The sequence below is a fragment of the Panthera onca genome, chromosome A2, assembly GCF_046562875.1.
Source record: "Panthera onca isolate mPanOnc1 chromosome A2, mPanOnc1 haplotype 2, whole genome shotgun sequence".
NCBI lineage: Eukaryota > Metazoa > Chordata > Mammalia > Carnivora > Felidae > Panthera > Panthera onca.
The window spans coordinates 57,964,982-57,992,935 of record NC_138340.1 but is presented as its reverse complement, the minus strand read 5'-3'; the positions used below and the strand labels follow the sequence as shown (position 1 = coordinate 57,992,935).

Genomic DNA, 27,954 nt, shown 5'->3' with positions numbered 1-27,954 from the left:
AAAATAGCCACGTAGGAAATCAAACAGGGTCTTCAGAGCAAGCTAAGAAAGATTCATTAGCTTAGCATAATCATCTGGTAAACAAAACCAAAAGCAGGAATAGAATCAGGTGTAGAAGGACCTAATGGGGCTATCAGGTCAAGAGATCCAGAGAGAGGAGTTTTATCAAAGAGCTATAATACGTACATGTAACTACAAATGCATGCAAGGATTGACATGAGCTTCTACAATGTTTTAAGGAATTTTACTTACCAACATGAAATGTGTTTTGTTTTAAATATGGCACATGTACACACACACACACACACACACACACTGGAATATTCAACTTTAAAAAGAATGAAATACTGATACAGGCTATTACATGGATAAACCTTGAGGACATTATGCTAACTGAAATAAGCCAGACTCATAAGGACAAATACTGCATGATTCTATTTATATGAAGTACCTGAAATAGGCAAATTCATAGAGACATAAAATGTAATAGAGGTCTCCAGGTGCTGGGCGGGAGAAGGGGAGCAGGGGAGCAAGGGTGAGAATGGGGAGTTACTGTTTAATGGGTATAGAGTTTCTGCTTGGGAAACTTTTTTTCTTTCTGATGAAAAAATTCTGGAAATGGCTAGTGGAGATGGCTGCACACCACTGTGAATGTATTTAATGCCACGGAATTACACACTTAAAAATAGTTAAAATGGTGAAATTTATATGTATGTTTATTGTATAATATATGTATATATGTAAATTTATGTATAAATAATAGTTAAAATGGAAACATTTATGCATATTTAACCAACCATAATTTAGGTAAAAAACAAACAAACACAAAAAACTGAGGAGAGATGCAGAAGAGTTAGTGCAAAGTGTAACCTGGGAAACACTCAACTCTGTTTCCAGCTTTGAAGACAGAGGAAGGGGCCATGAGCTACAGAGAGAATGAGTACAATTAATAGAAGCTGGAAAGCCAAGAAAACAGATTCTCCCCTAGAGCCTCCAAAAAAAAGTATAGGCCTGCGGACACTGCTTTTAGCTCTTAGAGAGACCCATTTTGGACTTCTGACCTCCAGAACTACAAGAAATAAATTTGTGTAAGATAACAACTTTGTGTTATTACCACCAAAAACAAATTTTGTTTTGTTCTCAACTGGCTGACCTCATACTACTGCCTTATCCACACAGTAAATAGTCTGTTAACAGTTGCCTCCAGGGAACATTCCTCCTTCCTGCACTACCCCAAACCTGGGCATAATTAATGAGTCTTTTCTCAGGCTTCTAGGGGACCTCCCACTTGAGGCCCAAGGTCACGGAGCTCCTGGTCTCCAGGTAGACTTGCCAGATGTAGCAAATAAAAGCACAGAACACAAAACAAGAACAAGAACAACAAAACCCACAAGCAGTATTTGGGACATATACTTAAAAACTGTTGGTTGAGAATCTAAAATTTACAGTTAACTGGGCAGCCGGTATTTTTTCTGGCAACCCTACTCCCTACCCACATTCAGTGAGCCCACACATAGTGGATTTGGGTCGTTTTGCATTTTCTTAAGAGATTAAACGGAGAGATGTGTCATTTATAAAAATTCCGTCTCCGGATTCTCTTTACCTCGCCCAGTCCTGGCAGACCTTCAGCCGCCCTGGCACGCGGGCTGGCGCGGGAAGACCCGCGCAGGCGCAGAGCGGCCCGTCGCGGAGCCTCGCGGACGGCCCGCGCAGGCGCAGAGCGGCCCATCCCGAACGCCAGGGCGGGCACCTGTCACTTTAGAGGAACTGCCAGCGCCCTCCCTCCCCCTCTGCAGGGTGCCGGCCGTCGGTCCCCGGGGCTCCCAGCGCCGTCTATTTATATCGCTGGGCCCGCACAGGCCCATATTGGGCAGTGCCTGCCGGGCAAGCCCGCCGGCCGCCCCGCCCCAGCCCATCTGGCTCGGTCCACGCGGCCACAGGGCCAGGTCGCGGCGCCATCGCTGCGGCCTCTGCGGAGCCAGTGGGGGCCGTGCCTCAAGCCGGGGGGGCGGCAGCTCGTAAGTAAGTAACGGTGACAGGAAACAGGGGCGCCTCTCGAGGGCCTTGTCTCGGCTCTAAGGGCCAGGCCGGACTTGGGGGCAACCTCCGGGCCCTTGGCATTTGCGGGGCCTTCCGCGCTTCCCTCCGGTGGCCTGGGGGCCAGCTACTGCCTTCACAGCTCAGCCCAGCATTCGCTTCCCAACGAGACCGTCTTTGCCCAGCCAGGGGTCTCTCCCCTCCTTAATGTCACAGCATCCATTGTCCTGGCAGCATTATTCTCTGAATTATCTACGTTGTTTGCCTCCCTCCCTAGACTGCAAGCTCCGTAAAGGTAGGGACACTTCCGTCTCTCCCGTTCCTGCTTGTCTGCCTAGAGCCTTGAATAGTGCCTGGCACTTTAAAAAGCTTCTGTAAGTATCAAAAGTATCCCCAGGCAACTCTCTTAACTTGAAAGCCAGGAATATAATTGCCCTGCGTCCCCCCCCCCCCCCCCCAACGTGATTCTTAAGAGGAACTAATGAGCTACTGTATAATGCACAAAGCACTTTGAAAAGTATAAAGTGCCCAGAGAACGCAAAACTGAACTCCTCAAAGGAAAGCCAAAAGGAAATCTGTCCTATTTAGCTTTATCACTCATATGCCTGGCCGTTCTTAAACACCCAAGTGTGTGGGATGGATTATTGCTATTAAGTGAACCAGGTGTTTTTCCCTACTAGTGGGAGACTCAGAATGCATTTAGGGTGGTGCGGGTATTCTGAGCCATTTTCTACCAGTGTCTGCACCTTGTTGTGATGCTGAGGCAAAGTAATGTGTGGGGATGGAATGGTGAAAGCCAGGGGTCACAAATAAGTGGCTGTAGGATAACTAAAAAGGCCGGAGGAGAAAGGCAACAGCGTGAGGAGAATTATAAATGAAGACAGACACTCCGGTCCCAATAAAAGGATAATGGGGGCTGTGGACCAGAGAGTAGAAGTGCCATCTGAGAGGTGGCAACGGAGGACTCAGGTCCTGCACCCCATTGTCGCCATGGGAATGAAGGGCCGGCCCACTGTTGCCATATCTTCCACTGTTTTCAATAGATGCTGCGATGTGTCAGTTTTGCCTGTTGACAATTAATCTGCAAAAAAAAAAAAGTCTTTGAGCAGGTAATTTGTGATCTCGGCTTCAGTTCTCTAGAAATTGGGGCCAAATTCCTGAGAGCACATGGTAACAAAATTAGAAGTGAGAAGTGGGTGTCACAGTGCATCGAGTTCTAGGCAAGGAAATCAAGTTAATGATTCTGGGTTGTTTGCTTGACTTGGACAATAGGTTAGCAACTTGAAGAATCAGGCACAACTTTTAAATGTAGAAACAAAATCTTCCAGGTAGTGGTTTAATAATATATATAAAACCAGAAGGATAAAAGGTTATCGTGAACTTACAATTTAGGACTAAGCAAAACATTCATAAAATTGCAGAGACCTTAATTGAGCGACTCTAATGCACCAGGCATCATTGGGGACAGAGGTTAAGAATATGGAAATGATTAAAACATGAGCCCTCTTTCTCAATGTGCTCATTATTGAAAGGGGAGGCAGACAATTGCATAAATAAATTGCAGTAACAACAGTGCAACAATCACTGTGTTCAAGGCAGGAGCAAGGAGGAAGCAATGTCTGAGCTAAATTTTGAAGAGCCACTTGTATTTTTTCAGGTGGAACAGATGGAAGGGGGAGAAGGATATTCCAGACCTCTTTCCTGAGCTGCCCCAATTTCCCGCCCCACTTGATTCAGCCCGATGCTTCTACCAAACTGGGCTACCTATGAAAACTAGCATCTCTGTTTGACGGGGGGACGGGGGGGCTGACATGTTTGGGAGTGAAGGGTGGGAAACCCACACTCACAGTGACAAATGGGAAAAGGCTGCATCTCTCCTAAGCTGAGCTTTTAGTCCTGGTCAGGATAGCAGCAGACAAGAGAATTAGCCAAAAATTTAATAGGGATCTTCCAGGGAAATCCTGGAAATGAGAGTCATGGAGGGGCTTGATAAATGCTCCACACATCCCTAGAGACTAGGGAAGCTATACAGACATGCAGCCCAGAAGAGGATACAAGTTGCATCAGAATTGTTAGTGGTTCAGTACTACTGAAAGATTGAGAAGTATAAGGAAGGAAAGCCAGGAGATGAAGCAGGAAAGGTTGGGAGATGCCAGACTGTGAAGGACCTCATAATGTTTGAACAAGGAGTGCTGGCGGTGAAGAGAAGCTCAGGAGAAATTTTGTTAATCCTTATTATTGAAGTATATTTGACCTACAATGTTATAATAGTTTCAGGTGTACAACGTAGAGATTGGACAGTTTCATACATTACGCGGTGCTCACCGTGACACGTGCCGTGCCGTTCTCCAATGTATCCCCTCCTTCGCACTTCCTGAAGGCAACCCTATCCTGAATTTGGTCTGTTTTATAATTATCCTTCATTTCTTTATATTCCACCACAGTTGTATGTATATAACATGTTTAACTTTTTATTTTGATGTAATTTCAAACTCACAGAGAAGTTCTTTGTTTATGTTGTGCAGTATTCTCTTGAGGGAATGTACTACCGTTCTCACGTTAATCGATATTTCGGTTATTTGCAAAGTTTTGCCATTTCAAACAGTGCTACTATTAAATTTAAACTGGTTTTGACTTCAACACATGGAAGAAGGTCATGTATCATTTGTTATTTAGGAAAAGGTAATGTAAAGATTATAAAATCAAACATCATAAAAGCAAATCATTGGCAGTTTAACATTTTTATGCCGCATTAAAATTTGTAGCAGTCCATCTCTCAAAACTAAATATACTGGACACGGGTATAACTGCATTTGGATTTGCAGAGTAATTAGGCATTATTCTTGTGATTTGTATTTATCTTTGCTACTCATTTTTCTCTGTTATTATGGGTACTATTAATATGAATGCACCAGTTCAGTCTTCTATAAATTGGAGCAGAGAATAACTTCCCATTGATATCATTGAGAACATTTATACAGTTTTGTTTTGCTGATGAAAGGAGAATGCCCTCTCTGCCCTCATTACAAGAAAAAGTTTCTGTCAGCTCTCTTTTATTTATGAGCTGTGTCTGTACCTACAAGCAGTTTGTATATGGACCCAAACATCGTTATTATTAGAAAATTATTTGTACAGGTATATCCTACTTCACCTTTACCGAGCAGATTTTACCAAGCAAATTACATATTATAAATGCATGACCTTATTTAATTCTCCCGACTATTATATAATTCTCAAAGCTAATCTCCAGTTAAAAGACTGAACGAGGCTTAAGAAACTTGCTCATGTCACTAGATAGTAGAGCAGGGATTCAAACCCAGGCCTCAGTAATCCCAACCAAAGCCCACGTTTCTAGCCTCTGAGCTGCACCCTGCTATACTACCATAAAATAACAGTAATTTCCATTTATTGAGCACTTGGATGCCAAGAACTAACCTAACTACCTTATTTATGTACATTATGCCCATTATACAGATGAACAAACCAAGGCTTTCAAAGGTTAAATAATTTTAGGATTATAGCAAGTATCCAAACAGATGCAAAGCCAGGACTGGTGTCCCTTCAAAGCCATCTCACTGCAATGCCAGTATCTTCTCTACACCTTATACATACAGGAAACAATGCTGAGAATGTCTTTGAAATATGGTGGTGAGTTTAACTGCTTGGGTATTTTTCAGGGTTTCCATCAGCAAATTCATTTGGTCTATAAATCCATAGAAATTTAGAGCATATTTCAGGAGGTGTGTAAAAGGCAATTGGAAGGAGGGGGTACTTAAATATTTACATGCATCTAAAAAATTCATAAATGTTTCTTCATAGTGTTTGTAACAGTTATTTTTGTTTTAAAAGTGTTTGTTGTTGTTGAAGCCAATGTTTGGGGCAGACAAGCTGCATCCAAATAAAGTATTTATGCAAGAAATTGATTTCTCTTTGGGGACCTTGGGAAAAATCAGATGATCATTTTGAAATAGGGATCTGACCATTACCCTTCCCAAAACTGCCCAGCTGGGTTTAAGCAGAGAAGTGGAGAATAGGCACCCAGATGGGATATTGTCCTACTCATGATCTAGAAAATGGATTTATTTATAACAGTAGAGCAAGAGTCATTGACCTGTGGCCTGTTTTTGTATAGCCCATAAGCTAAGAATGGATTTTATAATTTTAAATAGCTTTGAAAAATCAGAAGAATGTTAGGGTGCCTGGGTGGTTCAGTCTGTTGAGCGTCCAACTTTGGCCTAGGTCATGATGTCACTGTTCCAGAGTTGGAGCCCTCCCTGAGTCAGGCTGTGTGCTGATAGCTTAGAGCCTGGAACCTGTTTCAGATTCTGTGTCTCCCTCTCTCTCTCTGTCCCTCCCCCACTCATGCTCTGTCTCTAACTCTCAAAAATAAATAAACATTAAAAAAAATTTTTTTTGAAATCAGAAGAATGTTTCGTGACACATGAAAATATATGAAATTCAAGTTTCAATAGCCCTAAAACATTTCACTGGCACACAGCCAGGCTCCTTTGTTTATGTATCAGTTCTGGCTGCTTTTGCATTACAATGGCAGAGTTGAGCTGCACAGAGACCCTAGAGCCTACAGAGCCTGAAATATTTAGTCTGTGGCCCTAGTTTGTCTGCATTTGCACAACAGGGAATGGTTAAGAGTACAGACTTTGGAGTCAGATGGAACTGGGTTCAAGACTCCGTTCCTGCACCTGTAAAATGTTGTGGCCATTTAACGAGAAGAGGTAAACTCAGAAGAGTGACTTAGTGATAGTTGTCTTCTGTCATGAAGAAATGAAGAAAGTTTCCATCTTTCTTTTACTTGACAATGTAATAATAGAAAACATAAGAACATAACAAAAGTGAAATTTTACAACATATACAACTGCAAGTATCTTAGGCAACCTTTTCTTGATATTTTTGCACCTGCCACTTGTACCATAAGGACTCTTGAGTGTCAGTTCAGCAATCCCAGTTCAAACTAGCGTAAACAGTAAAGGAAATGGTTTGTCACTGAAACCTGAAAAATACAGATGTGCAGCATGTTTCGAACCCGTCGCTCTCTATTCTCTGCCTTCTTCCCTGTATTAGCTTTGTCCTCATGCTGGCTTATGGAGACGTGGCTGTAGCCGATCCAGACCTCTCATCTATATGACACATGGACACCTCCAACCATCGAACCAGAGACGTGAGCTTCACACTGATGAAGCCAACCTCAGGTCTCACACCATCCTTGAACCAGTCACAGTGGCCCTACCCCATTGACTCCAAGAGAAGGCAGGTTGGGATGCTGGGGGAAACCCAACATTGTCCGCTGTAAAGTCATTTATAAGATACTACTATGTTTATAAAGAAAACAAACATATTGTACTAGTTAGTCCATTTTTTAACTCTCTTTGAAACTAATGCTGCCTGTGTTTTTATTAAGATAGCCCTATGCCACCAAACTCAACAAGGGTGGTTTGGTTCCTGCCTCAAAAATACAAAACCCTAGGGTTATGGTCATAATATTTGGGTCCCCAGCATCTCGTTTCTTCCTAGCAGCATCAAGGTCAACACTTTAGAAACTGACGAGTCTTAACTGCCTGCATTATACTAGATCTAGTGACCCTATCTGGAAACTGCTCTTGGCTTTCCAGCACTGGGATTGGTTATCCTCTGAGGGATACATATCCTCTTATGTATCCCTACAGATGGAATAGTAGAAATTTTCTAATACTTATTTCCTTATGAGGAAACTTTTCTGGTTTTCAGCTCAAGGTAACAGCTGCCATCTATAAAGTGAATTGATGTGTTTATGTACAAAGAAGCCCACGTAATATTATTTGGGCTACCCATAATGTGGTGTAGGAGAGCTCAGAAATATGATGACCTCCTAATTACCGATAATTGGATTCTCTTTGTAAAATCTAAAACAAATGAAAGTAAAAAGCAGAGGTTCGCTTTTAACCTGCAAGGCCTCACAAAGAAAGCCTTAAGCTTTTATTGAAATCAAGCTGAGCCATTAATGCTGGAAACTCTGGCAAAGAGGGTTTTATTCCTATTTGAAGTCTGTGCAGACTCTTAGATTGGCTGGTTGTTATAATTCCATACACTCTAGCGCAGTGATTTTTAGGTCTTATAGTTGCCATTACATACTTAAACATTCCTGTCATGCCTAACACTTGTTTCCTGAAATGAACTTTCATTCAACGCTGAAACAAGTGCCATTGCTCATTGAGACACAGTGAGAATGGAGATGGAGAAATCTCATCGAGATTTGATAGGGTTACAGAAATGTAGAAAATTTACAACCTCTATAGCTGACAAATTATGCTTTCATGTGATTGAAATAATCACCTCTCTTCCTCTCTTAACTCCTAGCACTGACTTTCCTACCATCATTTATTCTTATTGCTTACAGCTAATAGCCAAGTAAGAACTACAGAAGGGATGGGGCCTGGAGATCTGCTCTTCGCGTGAGGGTTGCTGACTCTAGAATGCCCTTCTTTAAATCCAAACAGCTCTTTAACTCCCTTGAAATACCCTGTTACCATTCCTCTGGGCAAGGTGAAGACGAGCTTAAAGAGACTTCTGATTAGACCAGTGCTTTTTAAGGGCGGAAGTGAATCCATCTACGCCATGAGGAAGTCAGGAACCAAGAGAAGCTGAGCAAGGAGTGGGGATAGAGACACAGGCTGGCTTTGGGGTCCTTTCTAAGTTTAGGATGAGTTAGTTCTGAGTTTCAAGTATTGTAAATTCTCAGGTCAGCAGACATTTGGTTGTGCTTTGCAAAGCACTGTTTTGAGTTGTTTGCCCCGTAGCAAAAGTTTGCACAGAACTTTAATGGACTTCTTTTCTCGGCCATCCTGTATGGTTTTGTGGCCATTAAACATGTGGGTGTGTTTCTTTGGGAGGGTGCACATAACATTTTCAATGATGCATCTCCTCAGAGAGAAGGCTACCTGCTGCCCCTGCCTCCTTTGCTTGCCGGCCAGCTGTATTTGGTAACTGGAAATGTATTTGCAAAACATGCCAGCTTATCACCTCTCTCTCCATTCACCTTGGAAGGGAGGACTTTCCAGCCCTCCTAGAAAAATCTCTGCTGCTGATTAGGTTAATGTTGTCAGTAGTTAATAATTTACTGTTTATGCAATCAATGGCATTATTTTTAGACACAAAAGTGGTTGTCTTAAACTCTGTTTGGAGTGGATAATATTTATTTACAAATACTTCTTAGTACTAACGCTCCATATTTAAATTACAGAGAATTTTTTTTCTTACAAGAAAACATTCTTTTCTCTCCCTCAGGAGTGTTACAGGACATCTCTGTTGCTTTGTGAGTAATCAGACATGCAAATAGCCCCACAAGAATCAAGCTAAATTTAAAGAAGACTTACTTAGAAACATTGAAAAGTGTATCATGGAGTTCAAGGCTGAGGGAAAAGAAAAATACCAACATAGCTTGAATTTACTGAATAAAGTTAAGAACATGAAAGAATTAGCAGAAATGATTGACGTAGTACTCATAGCAGAAGGGGAGAAATTTCCTTGCCACAGGCTGGTCCTGGCTGCATTTAGTCCTTATTTCAAAGCTATGTTCACTTGTGGACTGCTTGAATGTACTCAAAGGGAAGTCATACTTCATGACATTACAGCAGAAAGTGTGTCAGTGATATTGAACTACATGTACAATGCGGCTTTGGAGATCAACAATGCCAATGTACAGACCGTAGCTATGGCTGCCTACTTTATGCAGATGGAAGAAATCTTTAGTGTGTGTCAAAAATACATGATGGACCATATGGATGCCTCGAACTGTGTAGGTATCTATTATTTTGCAAAGCAGATTGGAGCTGAAGATTTATCCGATCAATCGAAGAAATATTTATATCAGCACTTTGCTGAGGTGAGCTTACATGAAGAAATACTAGAAATTGGAGCACACCAATTTCTGACGCTTATTAAATCGGATGACTTGAACATATCCAGGGAGGAGAGCATCCTGGACTTAGTCCTGAGATGGGTAAATCATAACCAAGAATTGCGCACAGAACATCTTGTTGAGCTTTTGAAGCAGGTCAGATTGGAACTTATAAATCCTTCCTTTTTAAGACAAGCCCTAAAAAGGAACACAATGCTTCTGTGTGATGCAGCTTGCATTGACATCATTCAAAACGCATTCAAAGCCATCAAGACACCCCAGCAGCACTCTCTAAATCTTCGTTATGGCATGGAGACTACTAGTCTTTTGCTTTGCATTGGCAACAATTCTTCAGGAATCAGGTCAAGACACAGGAACTATGGGGAGGCCAGTTTTTGTTATGATCCCGCTTCACGGAAGACCTATTTCATTTCATCTCCCAAGTATGGAGAGGGTTTGGGAACCGTGTGTGCTGGTGTCGTCACGGAAAACAACACTATAATTGTGGCCGGAGAAGCAAGTGCCTCCAAACTCGCTAGACAAAAGAACAAGAATGTTGAAATCTATAGGTTTGTATCTAGCAAATATTTGTAAATTGGTTTTAATTATCTTGACTCTAGCAACAGTAGAAGGAAATACTTCCCAAAGAGCGATCATGTCTTAATTACATGTAGTCAAAATTACCCCGTAATTTCATATTCTACATATGTATATCATTCATAATGAAATCACCCACATTCTAAAATTATTTTTCTCCTTTTGTTAAGAGCATACAGCTGGATTTCTATAAGGTAAATGTATATATATTATGACTCCATTGTATATTTTCATGCTTAGCTTTCATTTCTGATCCAAAAGAAAGGGTGTAATTGAGGGGCTCCTGGGTGGCTCGGTCGGTTAAGTGTCTGACTTGGCTCAGGTCATGCATGATCTCATGGTTTGTGGGTTCCAGCCCCACATCAGGCTCTGTGCTGACAGCTCAGAGCCTGCTTTGGATACTCTCTCCCTCTCTCTCTCTGCCCCTTGAACTCATTCTCTCTCTCTCTCTCTCTCTCTCAAAAATAAATAATAAACTTAAAAAAAAATAAAGTGTGTAATTGATTAGGTTTTGAAGAGCTTGTTGATATAACTTAACAAGAAGAAAAGTTTATTGATTACTTTGAGCTGATTTTCTAGTTCATAATTCAGAGGAACAAGTAATTTTTTTTTTCTCAACCAAAAATTACTAATTATCTATCAGTTTTCACTCTGTATTCTTAATTTGTAGATCTTTCCTAAACCTCCAATAGTGTAAAATGTTTGTGGTCTAAGAAAGCTTCAAATCCTAGAATCATAAAAGGAACGAGTGTCTGCTAAGAGGTAGCATAGGTCTTGTATGTGAGGAGGATGTGTCTGTTTACTGTTTATTCAGCAAGTCTTCAGTGAGCATTCAGGTCTTCAGCTAACTGGGTAAGTGAGAAATAGGCACCTAGAATAAATACTAGGTAGAAAAGCTCTCCTTCAGTATCCTTCCCCTCTCAGTTCCCTCTTACGAGGGTTTGTTCAGACTTTTCAGTGAGAAAGTTCCTCTTCATGGCAAAGTTGGGAGGAAGAATTAAGAGGTCTATTATTTTTCTGTCATCTCTTAACACTCCATCATCTCTTTTGAACTGTAGGCCTGTCCCTTTTTTACCATCATCTCCCCTAGTAGTGATAGGGGAAGGACTGCAGAGCCCTGGGTGAGTGACCTGGCCCTATGCCCATGGGGACCAAGCATGTCCCTAGGAAGCAAGAACAGTCTTCCTCAGAATAATCAGGTATAGACTACAGAGCCAGGCTATCAGATCCCTCGGTGTCCCTCTTTTCATCGTAGAGCCTCTTGTACAGGTACCTTGGGTTCTTTAGATTGCTACTTTGCTTCCTCGTCAAGACAGGCTGCAGTTCTGTCATTATTTGTTTTAAGTATACTTTCTTATTTTGAGAGAGACAGAGAACGAGCAAGGGGAGGGACAGAGAGAGAGGGGAAGAGAGAGAATCCCAAGCAGGCCCCGCACTGTCAGCACAGAGCCTGATGCAGGGCTTGATCTCATGAACCATGAGATCATGACCTGAGCTAAAATCAAGAGTCGGACGCTTAACCGACTGAACTGCCGAGGTGCCCCTAGTAGGTCATTTCTTTAAAAAAAAAAAAAAAAAAAAAAAAAAGATCTACCTTTCCATCTTCTTTAACTCTCCCTCATACTTCAGTTATACAAACAGCTGAGGATATAAGGGCTGTCTTTACACTTTCAGCCTCTGTGAATGCTGAACCTCTTTTGTCAGTCTTTTTATGTTCTATCCATTTCTCTTAATAATATGTTCTATACTTTTATCTGGTCCTTTTCTCCTTCCCATTTTCATTTTAAAGTATCAAAACAAAAATCAGATTAGCAAGCTTGCCCAGAAAACGTGTACTTCCCAACCCTCATGGGACATATTTCATCCTTGGCTTGTTCTCTTAAACCATGTCTCAGTAAGCCAAAACCCCATTCTCTTAGTTCTCTTGATATACTAATAAATTGGCTTTACTTCAGTATTCCCCCATCCGTGACACCTAGCCCTCCTTCCTCTTCTGAAACCCAATACAATTAAAAGTACTGGTGAAAATTCCAACTGTGATTCAAGGGACCGGTGTCCTACCTAGAATTGCATAGACAACAACTAGCATTAAGGTTCTGCATTCAGATTGTGACAAACCAGACATGCCCTCTAGGAAAGGAATGTAATCTTCCAACTTCCCTGTCAAGCCCTAAGTAAGCAGTTATCTCTGGGGAAGAATATAAGAATTGGCCAGAACTGCTGGGGAAAACTCCTATAATCCTGTTAACTGTCAGATGTTTGATGCAAAATAAGTAGTCTGTACTTTAAAACTGTACTCTGTATAGAACACTCATGGTTTCTTCATTTGTTTCCAAACAGAATAACTTTTCTTATTTTCCACATTTTCCTGGTTTTGTTTTAGTTTTGAATTCTAGAATACATTCTGGATTTCCTGGGACAGATCTAATTTCACACCTCACTGTCCCCATGAGTACTTTTGTCCATCTTAGACTGTGTGTCCCAAATCATGATTGGAGAAAACAGACTTCCTATTATCAAGAGGCAAGACAAAGGATACCCACAAGATCATATATTTAGTGACTCTATAATGCGCCACACACACACACACAATCAAAGTGTCAGACTCTAGGAGATATTGAGAAACCAATATCCTGGTGTCTCTACCACCCCAAACCCTTCTCAGACAGATACACTTATTCATGGAAGAAATTACGGAAATTAGCATACCCAGAGCATTAACGTAGATGCTAAATGTATCAGACACCTACAGGTGCTCTTGACTCTGTTCTCAGCCAGTTAGAACTACAAGAAGAATCCTTAAAATTCTACATAGCATACATTGTCCCATTAAAAATCTCTGAATTGAGGTATTTTGAGTTTGCTGGAAAGCTGCTTGCTTGAATATGGTATTAAAGTGAGACTTCTACTCCACAGACTAATACATTGTGCCATTTTTTCATTTTTACTTATTCCTCCTTTCTAGTAAAATTACAAAGGATTTTCTGAAAGACTTCCTATTCTTGATTTGCTTTCCCGGAACTAGGAAATGAAAGCTATCACCTATACTTTGTCAGTATATTTTCTAAAATTCTACTCCTGAAGCCAAGACGACACTGTATGTTAACTAACTTGAATTTAAACTAAATTAATCAATAAATAATAACTACCAAAATAAATAAATTCTGCAGAGAGATACGGTTAATTGTTTCTATGCACATTAGAGTCTGTTCATCAACCCTTGCCAAAAAAAAGAAGCACAAACCTGTATTACTATCTTATATTAATGTGTCTTCCTCATACCAATAGTAGGACCCAGATCATGTTGTTTGTAGCTGGAAAAGAAACTTAAGTATGTTTCTCGGGTAAGTTGTGTTCCAGTTAACACTAATCCCAGGTTCTGTCTCTTAATTGGCAGGTATCATGACAGAGGGAACCAGTTTTGGGAGAAGTTATGCACAGCTGAATTTCGAGAGCTCTACGCTCTGGGCTGTGTCTGTAATGACCTCTATGTTATAGGAGGACAGATGAAAGTCAAAAACCAGTATCTCATCACAAACTGTGTCGATAAATACTCAATAGAACGGGACAGTTGGAGAAGGGTGTCTCCCCTTCCACTGCAGTTGGCGTGCCATGCCGTAGTCACGGTGAATAATAAACTTTACGTGATCGGAGGCTGGACCCCTCAGGTTAAGAAATTTCCTGCATCCCTAACTGGCATGGCCGTGCCGCGTCTGGTTGCTGTGTTGAAAAATGTACTCGTGGAACACTAAAAGAGCATGACTTATATTTGGGTAAAATGCCTTTTACTTTATAGAATATTAAACTTAAGATTGTAAAGTGTTAAAGCATTTTAGGGGAATGAATTTTAAAGTGTGTTATTCATAGATATGACTTCATTCAGTATTCATGCTATGCTCTTTATAATCCTTCCCATTCTTGCTAATTATGAAAGATGCTTATGCTGAGGAATTATCTGTGGGGAGCATCTAAGTTAGAGGCAGAGAAGCTGGATCTTCATGCCGCTTCTGTCTGCTCAATAGTTGTGTGAGCCAAGGCCAAGTAACTCCGAGGTCTCTTCTAAATATAAAGCTCTTACTCTAACCAGGAAGCCAGAATACCCAACCTGTGATGGTACGATCATTGCCACAAAAGTATATTGTCACTGGAAACACTTCATGTCTTTGCTGAGCACCAGCAGATATAGAAACCAGGATACCGTTTGTGGTAAAGCCCTGCGAGGAGATACACGCCGAGATGGCAAAGTCAGTAGAGTGTGACCACAGCGGCCCTTCCTTCTCTCCGTGGCCGTCCCTCCCAGTGCCCTGAGCTCTCACAGCAGTAACATGCCAGCTGCCTTCTGCCTTGGCCTGCGGGTCTTCCTTATAAAAACTCTTCTCCGTAGCTCACTGTCCATCCTCATATCAAAAAGTCAACCTCTTTCAGCCCATAGGATTTCTTGTTTTGGAAATTCGCCTTGTGATCAAACTGATGCTTTTTGCATTCATTTCACGAGCTTGGACTTTGCCATTTATCATACCTGTTTTTAAAACTTAAACTCCGCATTTAATGCTTCGTGAAATTTGTGCTGTGCGTCAAGAAGCAGTACAGATTTAATCACAGCTAGTAGCCGAGACCTGGCTGATTATGTGTAGTTAAGCTTTTCAGAGCTATCCATTTTATAGTTAATATTGCATGAATAAGCTCCAAAGACAACATAGAAGCTTTTCTTTGGTTTTTTTCCCACTAAAATAAAGATCAAATACTTAAAAATGAGAAGGAAAATTAAAACAGTAAAGTCAACAATGTTCCTGTATAACGTCTTCACACAAATGGCACATGAATATTTACCGTACAACAAAAGCATTTGCAGGGCTGTAACTACAGAGCATTAAACTGAAAGCTCACGTGGGTTCGTGATTGTATCACAGTGATCATAACCCCTGGTGGATTTAAAGTAATTAAATTAATTACAACTTTCATAAGTATGGCAATTATTTCTATATCAAACACCTGCATCCAAAACAAAAGCCATTTAAGCATCCTTAGACTGAGGCCATAAAAGTTCTTGACACATTGAAGACAAAACACATCACTTCACCTAAAGTTTATGATTAGGGAAAACCATATTCTTGTGTGTAAGAATAAACAGTTCAATTTTTACTGTTTCTAGTCATTAAAAATGTATGTAAATAAATACATTAAAATAACTGCAAATAATTTATATTAATCCATAAATCTTAAAAATTGAGTTCAGACCATTCCCATATAGGTCGTAATTATAGTGTAAAAATACTCTAATGATTAAAACACTAAAACGTTTTTATAATTTCATTCCATTTGGATTAGAAAAATATTAAAAAGAAAAATGCCTTATGAATTATTAAAATTAGTCTGTTGCAAATATTATTAAACTCTAGCCCAATAATGTTTGCGGAAATAAAATTACACTTTAAATACTGTTCAAGAAAGTTTGGTTTCATTTTTAAGGCTCTGCCATCACTTCATTTTCTAAAAAATGCTGCCTTGTCTCATGGCTAAGATCACAGATTGTTTGCTGTAGGCCGACACCCTAGCTCCATTATTACAGAACATCAATTCCTCTGACATTGACAGAGTCCTCATCACCCCAAGTCACGGGATCTGGTGTGTTTGTGAGTGTGAGTCACAACAGCTAACTTCTATTCATCTCCTTGGCTGTCTGCTTTGATTAATTGCACTCATGCACTCACAGAGATTTCTAAATGGTATGTTATTACATCGGCTGTCATATTTCACACAGATGGATCTTCCTGATGAAGAACCAGATCGACTAAGCAACCGACTGTTGCAGTATGACCCCAGCCAAGATCAATGGACAGAGCGGGCGCCCATGAAGTTCTCTAAGTACCGATTCAGTACAGCCGTAGTCAACAGTGAGATTTATGTTTTGGGTAAGAAGCAGCAGATTGCTAAAAGAGTATAACTACTTTTATTTTCCTGAGCAGTTCACCTCAGTAAAAATGACATATTCTTCCTTCCTCTTGCATCCCAGTTCAGATGTATCTATAACTAGCCAAAAATGTTCTTTTGTTTCTTGTTTTTCTAGTAAAGTCCACTGACTTATTGAAAGCAAAATTATTTGTATGGAATTTTCAGGTCCCTTGGAATGCAAGAACAGTAGTGATACATCTTTATATATACTATCAACTAAAATATTTTGAAATGGGAATAAGCCTTTGGCCACCTTTAGTTGATGCAATGTGGGTCTTAGCAACCTTGATTGTCTCTGCTTATAGAAGATTCAGCCACTATAGGTAAGACACCAGTTATGCCAACCCCCTTCATTTTGCCTCACCTACCAAATTCCTGTAGAGGTATTATCAAATAATTCTCATCTGAATGCATTTTTTTTTCTTATGTCCTAAATATGTGTGGTCTTGTCCTAACCAGTAGGGAATGGTGTAAGACTGGTTCATACCCACTAAAGTGGGTAGAAAATCTAGAACATCTCCTAAGTTTCCCCTCTCCTTCTTCACTTCTTGTTTTTTCCTCTTTTATTATGTCCTTGGCTCTTCTAAGCAGATTCCATCACTTCCTGTCCCTCTCCCACTGTCCTGCTCCTGTGTAGGAAAGGGTGAGACTGGGACAAGGAAGCGGACTCGGCAGGTAAACTGATAAGTATGCCAGTATTGTTTATGTCATCTCATCCACATTGATGACTAACTGGAAAAAACACAGGGAAGGTGATGGGTACCAAAGAGATGGCAAAGAAAAAACGCGAGATATGGGCTCAGAGCAAACCAAGCATTTGAATAGCTTTTTTTTTTTTTTTTTGCTAAAAGGAAGCCATTATCTCTTGGCTGCCTGCACAGCATGAAGCAAAATAATTAATGCACTCAAATATTAATAGTTTTATAATTTTAAGAACATTATGCAACATAATTTACAACTACCTCAGTTATGAGACTCGTAATTATAATCAAGTTTTTCCTCTGGAAATATATCTGTTACTTGGTAATAACCATATGCTGTGTCATAGGCCCAGAAGAGACCATATCTAAACTAGAATAGATTGCCTAGGACAGATATATAACTCCGGGGAGGGAAGGGCCGATCTCCTAATTATATTAAAGTTGGAGGCAGTCAAAAGAGGGATAAAAGTGATGTATCAATTGAACAAAAATGAGATTTCCCCTAATGTGGAGCCACGGCTAGGCTAGATGTGGGATAAAAATGTAAATTTTTGTTTGTTTTTTGGGTAAGTTAGATGGGGAAAAGGAACCTTAGAGACAAATTTTGGAGCTTATGCTTCTTGGCACGAACAAATGTCCACAGCTGAATGAAAGGAGGTAGATGTTAAAGGACCCGTAAGATTTGGGTAGGTGAGGAGAGAAAAGAGCCCACCCGGGAAGAGAGATCATGTGGAGGGGCAGGAAAGAAAACGAGTAGGGAGAAAGCATAAGCAGAGGTTTGGAGGTGAGAATGAAGGTAGTAAGAATAGAGAATGGAAGGAGAGTGAGTAAATGAGCCTACCAGGAGCAGGGAACTGTGGGAGATAGAGAGTTTACAGGTAAGTTGGGAGCCAGTTACAAAGGCCTATAGTAGAGAATTGAGAATAGTAATAAGTAGTGAGAAACCATGCAGAAGCAACATGATTAAAGAATGTTTGGGGAATGTCAGTGAGGCAAGGATTAAAGAACAGATCAATGGTGAGAAGAAACTAGATATGGAAAAGACCAGTCAGGAAGGCTTTTGTAGTAACTTAGAATCTAGTTTCTGAATATTCAGAACTGAGAACCGGTCTCATAATCACTCAAATGAATGTCGCCCACTTGTAAGATTCAAACCAAAAAAGTCAACGTTCCCAACATTCGCTACTTAATACCCAAATATACTTACCAGCTTTGAAACGGAATGAAGTTCAGCTGTTTAAGGACTTTTGTGGTAGCCTTAGTTCAAATATCATTGTTTATAGTATGTGTAACTGGAATTTGGGCAAATACCATATAGAACCCTAAAACCTTATCAGTGTCAATGGTTCACACAGGAGCCTTACAGTCATTTGTTACTTGTTTTAGCGAAAGCCCTGTCTGCTTTTGGGAATCTATATGTGCACCACTGTGATGGGGGTCACTGCCAGTTACTATAACAATAACCCCTCCCCCTGATACCTGTAATAGACTTAATTTCTTACTATGTCCTAGTTAGTCTAGAGGCTACTCCAAAATAACAACCTCTGAAATCTCCTTTACCATAGAAGCAGTGTGGTAAAGTGGGGAAGGTACCAGCTTTGGAATTGAGTAGATTTGGATTGAGATTCTGACTCTACCATTTATTACTTACATGTCCTTGGCCTAGTAAATACATATATATTTTTTTGCTAACATTAAAATTGGAATGGCTACCTCTTATTAGAGTCAAGATTAAATAAAACAAGGTATGTAAAATCCCTACAATGTAAGTGTTCAGACATTATTATAACTACTGTATTTTTTAGCTCCTTTCTGTTACAGACACTTTGCTGAATTCTTTGCATAAAGAAATTCACTTAATGCTTATAAAAAACTGATACAGTATTAACTCTCCTGTATGGAACACTAGATATCTAGACTGATTCTTCCAGTGGAAATACCAAAAAAATGTTGAGAAAACATGTTTTAAATTTTCTGAGAAGCCTCTACACTTTGTGTGGCAGTAAGAATTTAGCAGGCCAACAGCAAAGTGAGAGCAGGAGGCTTCCGGCTATTGAAGAAGTGAATGAGTTGACATCCTCTCCTCAATAAGCAATTATAAAACCAGAGTTTTCTAAACAACCCTATCAGGTCTCTAGAAACCAACCAAAGATAACAAATTGAGAAGAGCTTCGCTTCTCAAAACTGCTGAACTTGACGTGAGTCTTCAGGCAATCCTTGGCATTCTTTCCTGAGCTGCCCCAATTTCCCGCCCCACTTGATTCAGCCCGATGCTTCTACCAAACTGGGCTACCTATGAAAACTAGCACCTCTGTTTGACAGGGGGGGCTGACATGTTTGGGAGTGAAGGGTGGGAAACCCACACTCACAGTGACAAATGGGAAAAGGCTGCATCTCTCCTAAGCTGAGCTTTTAGTCCTGGTCAGGATAGCAGCAGACAAGAGAATTAGCCAAAAATTTAATAGGGATCTTCCAGGGAAATCCTGGAAATGAGAGTCATGGAGGGGCCTGATAAATGCTCCACACATCCCTAGAGACTAGGAAAGCTATACAGACATGCAGCCCAGAAGAGGATACAAGTTCTTCACACATTCCCGGACGACTGGGAGGCTGAGCACATGTACAGAGATCTGAGAAAGCCAAGCAGAAGGTTAAAGTCATGGTAGACTCGAAAACTACCTGAGCTTTGAATGTGCTCCCAACCTACACATAGACCCACCCAGTGAGGCTGGAAGCCTTACTAGTGTTTGACTACAACAGTTAGTCATTGAGGAGACCTAAGCCATGAAGACATAAGAGTAACCCCTATGCTGAAGAGAGAGAGAGAGAGAATTTTAAAAAATGAAGCAGAGACAGAAACAAACCACAGGGGAGGCGTATTCAATCTGAGCAAATTACTTAAAAACAAACAACAGCAACAACAACAACAACAACAAAAATACCCTAGGGGTGGAAATAAAATTAAAAATTGCTACAATATATTATTTTAAATGTCTAGTTACCAGCAAAGATTTACAGCACAAAGAAAAATAAACAGGGAAGTGTAACCCATGCTGGGCAGGGGCACGGGAGCATTCAATAAAATCTGTCTCTGGGTGGCTCCTGATGTTGGATTTAGCAGGCATAGGCTTCAAAATAGCTTTTTAAAAAGTGTTTTTTAGGGGCGCCTGGGTGGCTCAGTCGGTTGAGTGTCCGACTTCGGCTCAGGTCATGATCTCACAGTCTGTGGGTTCGAGCCCCGCATCGGGCTCTGTGCTGACAGCTCAGAGCCTGGAGCCTGTTTCCAATCCTGTGTCTCCCTCCCTCTCTGCCCCTCCCCAGTCTCACTTTGTCTCACTCTGTCTCTCAAAAATAAGTAAATACAAAAAAAAATTTTTAAAAACAAAAAAAAAATAAAAAGTGTTTTTTAGAGAGCAGAAGTGGGGGAGTGGGACAGAGGGAGACAGAGAATCTCAAGCAGGCTCCACTGTCAATACAGAGCCCGACATTGGGCTCAATCCCATGACCCTGGGATCATGACCTGAGCCAAAATCAAGGGTAGGATGCTCAACCAACTGAGCCACCCAGGTTCCCCCAAAGTAGCTATTAAATATATGTTCAAAGAATGAACAAAAATAATTTTTAATGATTTTTCTTCTACCCAAGAGGTTCATCAAACTCCAAGTAAGATCAATTCACAGAGATCCTCACCTAAACGCATCATAGACACATCACTGAAAAAAATCATAGACAAAAAATTATTACAAGCAAGGAAAAAATGACACACAATATACGACAATAATATGCTCAATAGGTGACTTATCAGAAGCAGGGGAGGCAGCTCTTCAGTAAATGGTGTTGGGAAAACTGGACAACGACATGCAGAAGAATGAGATTGGACCACTTTCTTACACATACACAAAACTAAATTCAAAATGGATGAAAGACCTAAATGTGAGAGAGGAAATCATCAAAATCCTAGAGAGTAACACAGGCAGCAACCGCTTTGTCTCTGCCAGAACAATTTCTTACTAGACATAAGGGAAGGGAAACAAAAGCAAAAATCAACTATTGGGACTTCATCAAGACAAAAAGCTTCTGCACAGCAAAAGAAACAATCAACAAAACTAAAAGGCAGCCTACAAAATGGGAGAAGATATTTGCAAATGACATACCTGATAAAGGGTTAGTATCCAAAATCTATAAAGAACTTATCAAACTCAACACCCAAAAAAACCAAATAATCCACTTAAGAAATGGGCAGAAGACATGAATAGACACTTATCCAAAGAAGACATCCAGATGGCTAACAGACACATGAAAAGATGCTCACTTATCATCAAGGAAATACGAATCAAAACCACAATGAGATACCACCTCACACCTGTCAGAATGGCTAAAAGTAACAACAAAAGAAGCAACAGGTGTTGGCGAGGATGCAAAGAAAGGGGAACCCTCTTGAACAGTTGGTGGGAAAGCAAACTGGTGCAGCCACTCTGGAAAACAATATGGAGGTTCCTCAAAATAGAACGACCCTACAGTCCAGCAATTGCGCCACTAGGTATTTACCCAAAGGATACAAAATACAGATTCAAAGTGGTACGTGCTCCCCTGATGTTTATAGCAGCATTACCAACAATAACCAAACTATGGAGAGAGCCCAAATGTCCATCAACTGATAAATGGATAAAGAAGATGTGGTGTGTGTGTGTGTGTAATGGAATATTATATATAATGTGATATGTATATAATGGAGTATTACTCAGCCATCAAAAAGAATGAAATATTGTCATTTGCAATGACATGGATGGAGCTAGAGAGTATTATTGCTGAGGGAAATAGAGAAAGACAAATACCAAACGATTTCACTCATATGTGGGATTTAAGAAACAAAACAGATGAACATATGGGGTGAGGGAGAGAGGGAAACAAACCATAAGAGACTCTTAATGATAGAGAACAAACTGAGGGTTGACGGAGGGAGGTGGGTGGGCAATGGACTAGACGGATGATGGGCATTAAGGAGGGCACTTGCTGGAATGAGCACTGGGTGTTGCATGTAAGTGATGAACCACTGAATTCTACTCCTGAAATCAATATTGCACTGTATGTTAACTGACTAGAATTTAAATAAAAATTTGAAGAAAAGCAAAAAGAAACAGTGGAGGCGAGAAGGCACTGGAATAATATATTCAAAGTGCTACAAGGAAAAATACTCAACCAAGAATGCTTCTGGGCCTATCTTCTATGTCCAGCAAAACTATTGTTTTAAAATGAAAATGTACCAAAGACACTCTCAGATAAATACAGAGATAATTTGAGGCTAGCAGACTTACAAGAAATACTAAAGGAATACCAAAGAAATACTAAAATAATTCAGATTAAAAAGAAATATACCAGAGTAACTCTAATCCACAGGAATAAATGAAAAGCACTGGAAGTAATTAAAATGTAGGTAAACATAAAAGACTTGATACATATTTCTCTTTTTTCATCTCAATTTTTTCCATGAAATAAGAGCAAATAAAGCAATAATTATGGAACTATACTGTTATATTTATTACATATGTAGATTTGGTACATATAACAATATTAGAATTAGAGGGAGAGGAAATAGAGATATATTGGAACAAAGTTGCTATATTTAAGGCAGTATTAACCTGAAGTAGATTGTGATAAAGTAACACACATATTGGAATTTCTAGAGCAACTAAGAAACGATTCAAATAGTTTAAAAATCAAAAGAATTAAAATGGTACACTTAGAAAATGATAAACACAAAAGAAGACAGTGAAGGAGGAACAAAGGAACAAAAAAGATATGAGACTGAAAACAAATAGCAAGATGGCAGCTGTAAATCCAACTATATAAAAAAATTACATTAAATGGGAATAGACCAAACACGTCTATCAAAAGGCAGAGATTTCAGACTGAATCAAGTATGGTATCTATAAAAGATACTTTATATTCAAATACATAATAAGTTGAAAGTTTTACTATTATAGAAAAATACATACCATGCAAACTAACTTTAAGAGAATTGAAGGCAATATATCATTATCATACAAAATTGACTGTCAGAAAAGAACTACAAAGAGAAATTTTGTAATAAAATGGTCAATACAATAGGAATATATATCAACTATAGATGTACCACACCCAAAAACAGAACCTTAAAGTATATGAGGCAAAAACTAACATGAGAAATAGAAAATCACCATTGGAGATTTATATCCCATCAATAATTGAAGAACCAGACAGAAAATCAGCAAAATTTTAAAGACTTTAACAGCACTATCAACCAACTTAACTTCCCTGACATTTACAGTACTTGCATATAACAATAGCAAAATACACATTCTTTTTAAGTGTACATGGAACATTCTGCAGGTTTAATCATATGCCAGGTCATAAAAACAAGTCTCAACAGATTTTTTTTTTAATTGAAATTATTCAAAGTACATTTTCTGACCATAACATAATTAAATTATAAATCAAAGACAGAAAAAGGAAATCCTCAAATATATGGAAATTAAACAGCATACTTCTAAATAACCTTTAGGTAAAAAAAAAAATCACAGAAAATAAAATATTTTGAATTGAATGAAATCAATATCCCTCATGACTATAGATTCAAAAATCTTTGAGAAACAATCAGAAAATTTAATCTAACAACATAAAAAAATGATTATATGCCATAAAAAATCCTTAAGAAACAATGAGCAGACTGAATCCAGCAGCATAAAAAATGATTATAAATCCCATAGCCAAATGGGATTTATCCCAGGAATACAGGAATGCAAGTTTAGTTCAATATCCAAAATTCAGTGTAATACCCCATATTAATAAAGGATACAATCACCTCAATAGATGTAGAAAAAGCATTTGACAAAATTCAACCCCCATTCTTGATAAAATTCTCAACAAATTAGGAATAGAAGAGAATTCCTCAGCTTGCTAAAAGGTGTCTATGAAAATCCTACAGCTTAGGTGATCTTTCTACTTAAAAACAGGGAAAGATGTCTGTTCTTGCTCCTCCTATTTGACATTGAGCCAGAGGTTCCAACGCATACAATAAGGCAAGAAAAAGAAGTTAAGGGTATACAGATTAGGAAGGAAGAATTAAAAAAGCCTTATTCACAGATTATATATTATTGTGTGTAGAAAATCCTAAAGGGGGGGGGGGAGGGAAGAAAATCCTAAAGAAGCTACCAAAAAAACCCAAAATGTAAAAAGAAAGAAAGAAAAGAAAGACTACTAGAGCTAATAATTTTAGCCAAGGCTTCAGGGTAAAGAGGTCACAAGATATGAAATCAGTATACAAAAACTAATTGTATTTCTATGTGCTAGCAATGAACATTCCAAAAATGAAATTGAGGCAATAATTCCATTTCCAATAGTATGAAAAATAAAAAGATATGTATGAATAAATTTAACCCCCAAATTGTGAGAGTCCTATGCAGAAAACTATAAAGCACTCCTGAGAGTTAAAGATCTAAATAAGTAGAGATATATTCTTGATTATGTATCCGAAGACTCCATATTGTTAAGATAGCAATTTTCCCTAAGTTGAGCTGTATATTCAGTACAATCCCTGTGATATCCTAGCATTGTTTTTCATTTTTTTGTCTTAAATCTTTTTTAATTTTAATTTTTATTTTTATTCCAGTATAGTTAATATACGGTGTTATATTAGTTTCAAATGTACAATGTAAATTTCCCCAATTCTATATATTACTTGGTGCTCATCAAGATGAGTGTACTCTTAATCCCCTTCACCTATTTCACCCATGCCCCCACCCACTTCCTCTCTGGTAACCATCTGTTTGTTCTCTATTAATAAGAGTCTGTTTTGGGGTTTGTCTCTCTTTTTTTTTTCTGTGTTCATTTGTTTTGTTTCTTAAATTCCACAAATGAATGAAATTATATGGTATTTGTCTTTCTCTGACTGACTTATTTTGTTTAACATTTACTCTCTAGGTCCATTATGTTGTTACAGCTGGCAAGATTTCCCTTTTTATGGCTGAATAATTGTCCATTGCATGTGTTTACCACATCTTCTTTATCCATTCATGTATCAATGGACACTAGGGCTGCTTCCATAATTTGGCTATTGTAAATAACAAGGATTGTTTTTAAAAATTGACAAGCTAATTCTAAAATTATGTGAAAATATAAGTGATGTAGAATAGCCAAAAGAATTCTAAAAAAAGAAGAAAGCTTGAGAACTTAACTCACTTCAAAAGCCTACTACAGAGCTATAATAATTAAGATATAGTGGTATTGGCCCAAGGACAGGCAGCTAAATCAATAGAACAGAAATGAGAGTCTAGTAATAAATTTTTATATTTATAGTCAATTGATCCTTGACAAAAGTGTCAAGACAAATCAGTGAGGAATGATGAACTTTTCAACGAGGATGCCAAGACAGTTAGATCTATATGCAACCTAATGAGCTTAGCCCATTACCTTATACCATAGCAAATTTTTAAAAAAGGAGGGGGTGGGGAATAAACCACAAACAACTCAATATGGATTCCAGACTTAAGAAAACAGGTGAAAATGTGATGACTTTGGATTAGGCAAAAATATGAAACTAAAAGCATGATCCATAAGAGGAAAAGGGTTGAATTGGACTTCATCAAAATTTTAAAAATTTTGCTCTTCAAGAGGCAACATTAAGAAAAAGGAAAAGACAAGCCAGAGACTGGGAGAAAACATTTGCAAATCATGCATCTGACACAGATTTGCATTCAAAATACAAGTAGCTTGTAAATAATTTTTGCAACTCAATTATAAGAAAATAATCCTGTTTAAGATCAGCAAAAGAATTAGGGGCACCTGGGTGGTTCAGTAAGTTAAGTGTCTAACTCTTGATCTCAGCTCAGGTCTTGATTTCAGGGTTGTGAGTTCAAGCCCTGCATTGGGCTCCACACTGGGCGTGAAGCCTACTTAAAAAAAAAGGGGGGGGGCAAAAGATTTGAATAGACATTTTACATAAGAAGATATATGCCTATCTGGGAAGTACAAGAAAAGATGGTGATTTCTCACCAAACACCATGGGAGCAAGAAGGCAGTGGAAAAACATTTTTAAAGTGTTAAAAGAACTGTCAACATAGAATTCTATATCTCATGAAAATATCTTTCAGAAGTGGAAATGAAATACTTTCAAGGAAAGCTGAAATTTATGGGAGTAGATTTACTCTAAAAGAATTGCTAAAGGAAGTTTTTCAGAGGGAAATGATGACAGAAGGAAACTGGAAACATCAAGAATGAAATAAGACCAATAGAAATGGTAAATATCTGGGTAAATATAATAGAAAATTCTTCTCCTTTTGAGTTCTTTAGAATATCTTTAGTGATTGAAAGTAAAAAACTACATTTTCTGATTGAGTTTTCAATGCATTTAAATATAATACATGAGATATATTTATATAGTATAAAGAGGGAAGGGTAACAGGACTTATAAGGTGGTAAATCTTCTACATTCTAATTACAATGACACAATATTAATTCTATGTAGACTATGAAATGTTAAGTAATTTTTAAATATCCAAACCAATCACTGTAAGAACTATAGTCAGAGATATAGTCAAATCACAATAATATATTAAGATGGAAAACGAAAAACTGTTCAAGTAATCCAAGAGTAGACAAGGAAAAAAAGAGGAGCAACAAAGAGCAGAAGGAATAAACAGAAAACAAGCAATAAAATAGTAGACCTTATTCCAGCCATAAAAATACTTAGTAAAATGCAAATGGTCTAGTGACACCAATCAGATGACATAAATTGTCAGGATGGATTAAAAATAGAATGATCTAACAATATGCTGTCTACAAGAAATCCACTACAACCATAATGATGTAGATAATTTAAGAGTAAAAGGATGAAAAATATATATGATGCAAACACTAATGAAGCAAAGTCTGGAGTGGCTATATTAATGTCAAAGTAGACTTCAGTGCAAAGAAGATTACCAGGGATAAAGAAGAACATCACATAATGATAAAATGATTACCAGAAGATATAACAATAGTAAATATGTATGCACCTAATAATAGAACTTGCAAATACATGAGGGAAAAACTGACAGAACTGAAAGGTGAAATAGGCAAATCTACAATTACAGTTGAAGATTTCAACACTCCTCTCTCAGCTAGAACCAGTAAACAGAAAATCATAAAGAATATAGAAGAACTCAATGCCCCCATCAACCCAACTGGATCTAATTGACATTTATTGACCATTCCATCCAAAAAGAACACATGGAACATTAAGTGCACATGGAATATTCACCAAAATAGAACCTATCTTGAGTCATTAAACCTTAACAAATTTAAAAGAAGTGAAATCCTACAAAGTATTGTCTCTGACCATGGCGAAATTAAACTAGAAGTCAACAACATAAGGATAACAGGAGAGTCTCCAAACACTTGGAAATTGAGCTATACACTTCTAAATAATCTATGATTCAAAGAAGAAGTCTTCAAAGAAATTAGAAAACATGTTGAGCTGAATGGAAATGAAAACACAATATATCAAAAATTATTGGGGCAACTGGGTGGCTCAGTCCGTTGAATGTCTGACTCTTAATTTCAGTTCAGGTCATGATCCCAGGGGTTATGGGATCGAGCCCTGCATTGGGCTCTTTGCTGAGCATGGAATCTGCTTAAGAGTCTCTCTCTCTCTCTTTCTCTCTCTCTCTCTCTCCCCCCCCCCCCCCGCCCCTCTCCCCTGTCTGTTCTCTCTCTCTCTCTCAAAAATATTTTTTTTAATTAAAATTATGGAGTGCAGCA

At 38.8% G+C, this 27,954-nt stretch overlaps 1 protein-coding gene across 6 annotated transcripts in view; it reads left to right on the top strand.

Annotated features, from left to right (window-relative positions):
- Nucleotides 1-1,738: 1,738 nt before the first annotated feature.
- Nucleotides 1,739-27,954, top strand: part of KBTBD12 (kelch repeat and BTB domain containing 12) — a 76,349-nt gene continuing 50,133 nt past the window's right edge. For 3 of the 6 annotated variants that reach the window (XR_009609878.3, XR_013554085.2, XM_060631925.3), the window contains exons 1-4: nt 1,746-2,022; nt 9,316-10,497; nt 13,923-14,193; nt 16,287-16,437. Coding sequence is in view for 4 of the 6 variants with exons in the window: in XM_060631925.3 (XP_060487908.1) it covers nt 9,428-10,497; nt 13,923-14,193; nt 16,287-16,437 (1,492 nt within the window). In the remaining 2 variants the exon portion in view is untranslated. The other 3 variants (XM_060631928.3, XM_060631927.3, XM_060631926.3) reach the window with 3 other exon arrangements.